We start from the raw sequence: 5,394 nt of genomic DNA on the forward strand, positions 1-5,394 counted from the left end.
AAGGGTGAAAATAGTTTGGCTAGATTTGGAAAGTGATAGAGTCATCGCGGTCGTGGTGGCGATTGTGATCATCGGTATCTCGGCTAGAGCTAATCGAAAAGCCGCGCGCAACCACCTTCACGCAAGATGACAGCGAAGTATGTTTTTATGACGCTGATCAACGCGGCCTTTCTTTGCCTCACATCCACCATACTTTCGGAATCGGCTGGCTCTTCCTGCAAGTGGTTGTCAGAGGGTGGTAACGACACGCGCTCCGCCGACTGCACCCTTCGTGTCTTGGATCCGGGCGCGATTACCAGCCTGGTCGCGTCGCTCGACGGCGCTCTGAAATTACGAATACGTTGCAGCGACGTCCATCACTTCGAGAGTAGTTTCAACGCGCAAACCTGGCAGCGTTTGACGAGTCTGCACGAGCTCCACGTGCATGGATGCAAGGTGTTGCGAATACCGGAGGGTGCATTCCAGCCGCTGCTCGAGCTCAAGAAACTGACTGTGCAGACGTTTAACGCCGTATGGGGTGCCAGTCGTTTTCTCGAGCTCGCTCCGGATTCCTTCCTCGGTCTACGAGAACTGCACACCCTGGAAATCGTCGAGAGTAACGTGCAAGCGTTACCGGTCAACCTGCTCTGCGGATTGGACAACCTGCAAACGTTGAACCTGACGGAGAATCGGTTCCACGACGTGAATGACATCGGATTGAACAGACGCGATACTGACAGAGACAGCGAGAGTGACGGGTCCGACGGAGGCGACGAGTCGTCGTCATCGTCATCGTCATCGTCGTCTTCGTCTTCGTCAACGTCGTGTCGCGCGGACATTCGAATCTTGGACCTGTCGCGCAACGAGATCACGCGTCTGCAGGAGAACAGTCCATTGCTGGGACTACGGCAGCTCCAAGAGTTGCACCTGCAACGGAACGCGATTGTGGAAATTGCCGGTGACGCACTCTCCGGGTTGACCGTGCTGCGTACCTTTAACGCCAGTTATAATTCTCTGGACTCGTTGCCCGAAGGGTTGTTCGCCAGTACGAGGGACCTTCGGGAGATACACCTGGCGTACAACGGCCTCCGCGACCTGCCGAAGGGTATATTCACCCGACTGGAGCAGCTGCTGGTACTCAATCTCGCCGGGAATCGGTTGGGCAGCGATCGGGTGGACGAGACAACGTTCCTTGGGCTGATACGACTGATCGTTCTCGACCTGTCTTACAACATGCTGACGCACATAGACGCTCGTATGTTCAAGGATCTGTTCTTCCTGCAAATCCTCGATCTACGGAACAACTCGATCGATCGGATCGAGAGCAACGCCTTTCTGCCACTCTACAATCTGCACACCCTCGAGCTGTCCAATAACAAACTGCACACCGTGGGAGCGCAGCTTTTCAACGGTCTGTTCGTGCTGAATCGGCTCACGTTGTCCGGCAATACCATCGCTGGCATCGACCCACTCGCGTTTCGCAACTGCTCCGATTTGAAGGAACTGGATATGAGCGGTAACGAGCTTACGTCCGTGCCCGACGCGCTGCGCGACCTAGCTCTGCTGAAGACCCTCGACCTAGGCGAGAACCGGATCAGCAATTTTTACAACGGCTCGTTCCGCAATCTCGACCAGCTCACCGGGCTGCGTCTGATCGGCAACGACATCGGCAATCTGTCGCGCGGCATGCTCTGGGACCTACCCAATCTGCAGATCCTGAACCTGGCCAGGAACAAGGTACAGCACGTCGAGAGGTACGCCTTCGAACGGAACATGCGTCTCGAGGCGATTCGGCTGGACGGTAATTTCTTATCGGATATTAACGGTGTCTTCACCAGCATCGCCAGCCTATTGTTGTTGAACCTTTCCGAGAATCACATCGAGTGGTTCGATTACGCCTTCATACCCGGCAATTTGAAGTGGCTGGATATACACGGGAATTTCATCGAGAGCCTGGGAAACTATTACAAGATACGCGACTCCAAGGTGAAGACCCTGGACGCCAGTCACAATCGCATCACGGAGCTGTCCCCGTTGTCCGTGCCGGACAGCGTGGAGTTGCTGTTCATAAACAACAATTACATCGGCCTGGTGCGGCCGAATACGTTCACGGACAAGGTGAACCTAACCAGGGTGGACATGTACGCGAATATGATCGAGACGATGGAACTGACGTCGTTGCTGTTGACCAAGGTGCCCGAGGACAGGCCCCTGCCGGAGTTCTACATCGGCGGTAATCCGTTCAACTGTAATTGCTCGATGGATTGGTTACCGGCGATCAACAATCAGACGTCTACCAGGGAATACCCGCGCATCATGGACTTAGACAACGTGATGTGCCGCACATCCGGCCCACGTGGCGTCGCTATCGTGTCCGCATCGACAGCGCGATCAGAGCAGTTCCTCTGCCGTTACGAGGCCCATTGTTTCGCCCTTTGTCACTGCTGCGATTTCGACGCGTGCGACTGCGAGATGACATGTCCGGCCGGTTGCAAATGCTACAACGACCGCACGTGGAACACGAACGCCGTGGACTGCTCGGGCCTGAGGGTAGAGGAGATACCGAGGCGCATACCTATGGACGCGACCGAGGTCTACCTGGACGGTAACGTGTTGCAAGAGTTGCAGAATCACGTGTTCATAGGACGCAAGAACATGAGGGTGCTGTACGTGAACGCGAGCGGCATCGAGTCGATTCAGAATCGCACGTTCAACGGCCTGAACAATCTGCAGATCCTACACCTCGAGGACAATCGGATACGCGAGTTGAAGGGCTTCGAGTTCGAGCGGCTGTCTCACCTGCGCGAACTCTATCTGCAGAACAATCTGATCGGCTTTATCGGTAACCTGACCTTTCTGCCTCTACGCTCGCTGGAGATATTGCGGCTGAGCGGGAATCGATTGGTGACGTTCCCGGTGTGGCAGGTTACGTTGAACGCTAGGCTGGTCGAGCTGTCTCTCGGTAGCAACCCGTGGTCCTGTCGTTGCAAGTTTTTGCAAGAGCTATCCTCCTGGGTGTCGGACAACGCGCACAAAGTGGTGGACGCGAGCGACGTTTGGTGCTACTACGGGGGTGACGCGAGGCCGGCCTATAGGCGTCGTTTGAACGTCAACGAAACGGTCTGTTCCGATTACTTTTCTCAGGGTGGCGTGATCGAGAGCATCATGGTTTCCGATTATTTGCCTCTGGTGGCCGCCACCTTGTCGGCCGTGCTGGTCCTCCTGGTGATCATCGTTCTCGCGTTCATATTCCGAGAGCCTGTCGGTGCCTGGGCGTACTCCAAGTACGGGTTACGATTCCTGCGGACGAAGCCGGGCAAATCGACTGGGACCGCGACCATGCCATCCGCGGCGCCGATGGCCGCGTGCTGCGACGTCGACCGCGACCGTCTTTACGATTGTTACGTCTGTTATAGTCCAACGGACGAGGACTTCGTGCTGCACTCGTTAGCCGTGGAACTCGAACATGGCACCGCTGGCCTTAGACTGTGTTTGCACCACCGCGACCTACCTTGCCTGCTACGCGCTTCTGCCCCGGCACCGGTCGTCCTGGAAGCGGTGGACGCGTCCCGGCGAGTGCTCATCGTGCTCACTCGTAATTTCCTCCAAACCGAATGGTCCCGTTTCGAGTTTCGCGCTGCGCTTCACGAAGCCCTCCGCGGCAGGGCCGCGCAGTTGATCATCGTGCAGGCTGGACACGCGTGCCCCGAAGTGGAACGCGATCCCGAGCTACGGCCGTATCTCAGGACCGCGGCCGCCATTCTCACGTGGGGCGAGAAGAGGTTCTGGGAACGTCTCCGGTACGCGATACCATCGGCCAACACCATGGGCGACATATCGGTGGAGAGCAAGTCGTCGCCACTGGTGTACAAGCGCAACATCAATACCTACACGCTGGACGGTGTCGGTAGCGAAAAGACGAGCATGTCGACGCTTCGTGCGCAGGAACGACAGCGTTCCCTGTTCAAAGACTCCTCGCCAACGACCGCGTTGATGTTGCAACACGCGCCACCGGCTTATTCCTGCGGCACGGTTTCCGTTCCGCAGCAACAGCCGCCGCCTTCGTCGCCGCAGCCCAGGCTGACCGTCAATCACGCCTACCGAGATGCGGTTACCGTGCCGGGTAGCAATCTCATCGCCACGAACACGACGGTCAGCAGCGGCAGCAGCGAGGATCACAGAAGGCCGCTGTCCGAGCACATATATTCGTCCATCGACTCGGATTATTCGACGCTGGAGAGAACCGCCTGGAGACAGCAGCAGCCACCGCCTCCGCCGCCGCCACCATCGTCCGGCCAGGCCTATCTCGTCTAGCTTCGCGCCCATTCTCTTCTGCTTGTGATACGTTCTTTCGGAAGGATGAAGAAGCTTCTCTCGCTTTTTGTGTTCACTACCGCAAAGGGGACGGATTGCTATACTTGCCGAACTTTCTCCGCACTTCCGCGCCGTGTCCGAGCTAGCTCGGTCGAACGTGCGGGACGACCTTGGGTAGTTGATAAACGGAACATATATTTTCTGATCTCGAATTCGTGTATCAAGTATCCTTGGTTACCAGGGGAATGGGAGGATATCGAATGATTATTATAACCGATCTAGAGAGTTTGTCGTCGTCGACGACCAGCTTTTTCCCTTTTCACGGGGCTGTGCTCACGGGCTGTGCTCACGGGCTGTGCTCACGGGCTGTGCTCACCGGGAGACGGGTTAGCGGTTAGCGATAGAGGAACACGCGATTAGCCGAGTGTGTATATTCTACCGACTACTTTCGAAATATTTGTCCCCGACGATCCTCTTTCTTTACTCGCGAAACGCGTTCGCTCTTGCTTTGTCTCATCGGTAAAAGCGTGATTGTTCACTTTTCCACTCCTGGCTTTCCCCCTTTTTTTTTTCTTTTTTTCTGCCGCCATTCCTTCCTCTTCTTCCCTTCGCTCTCTCCCATTCTATCTCTGTCTCTCTCTCTGTCTTTCTCTCTCTCTCTCTCTCTCTCTCTCTCTTTTTCTATCTCTTTACTCTTGTCTCCGGCCCTCGTCTAGCTTCCTCGATATCAGAGGCTCCTCTCTTCTGTTCGCCAGCAGATTGCGCGCGCGCAAACTGCACGATGCGAATTTCTGAATGGCGTCTCGCGAGAATCTAGTTCGACAGGGACTCCTCTACTCCCTCTCCCACTTCGCTCGACGACTTTTCAGCGAGCAATAAAGTATAAACATGCCATCTCCTTTGCGCCGGGAAATCGTTTCTAATGGCGATTTAGATCCCGCACGCGTGTACATATCTATTATAAACGGAAGGAAGGGAACGCGATATGTAAATAGGGGCTGCAAAGCTGTGTTACGCTTGTATACAGCGTATGTGTACGTATGTACATTGTATATATATATATTACTATACATAATACACGAGAGAACGGACGATACGTCG

General features: G+C 55.3%; 1 protein-coding gene across 1 annotated transcript; it reads left to right on the plus strand.

Moving 5' to 3' along the window:
• On the plus strand, nt 1-4,411 carry Toll-7 (Toll-like receptor 7). Its single transcript, XM_017905791.1, has one exon. The coding sequence runs from the start codon at nt 127-129 to the stop codon at nt 4,291-4,293; it is 4,167 nt and encodes a 1,388-aa protein (XP_017761280.1). The 5' UTR covers nt 1-126; the 3' UTR covers nt 4,294-4,411.
• The last annotated feature ends 983 nt before the right edge of the window (nt 4,412-5,394 follow it).

This window comes from Eufriesea mexicana, unplaced genomic scaffold, assembly GCF_001483705.2.
Source record: "Eufriesea mexicana isolate 0111107269 unplaced genomic scaffold, ASM148370v2 scaffold4599, whole genome shotgun sequence".
Taxonomy (NCBI): Eukaryota; Metazoa; Arthropoda; class Insecta; order Hymenoptera; family Apidae; genus Eufriesea; species Eufriesea mexicana.

Excerpts from the sequence above, each read along its gene's own strand:
- Toll-7 (XM_017905791.1), top strand. The coding sequence starts at position 127 with ATGACAGCGAAGTATGTTTTTATGACGCTGATCAACGCGGCCTTTCTT.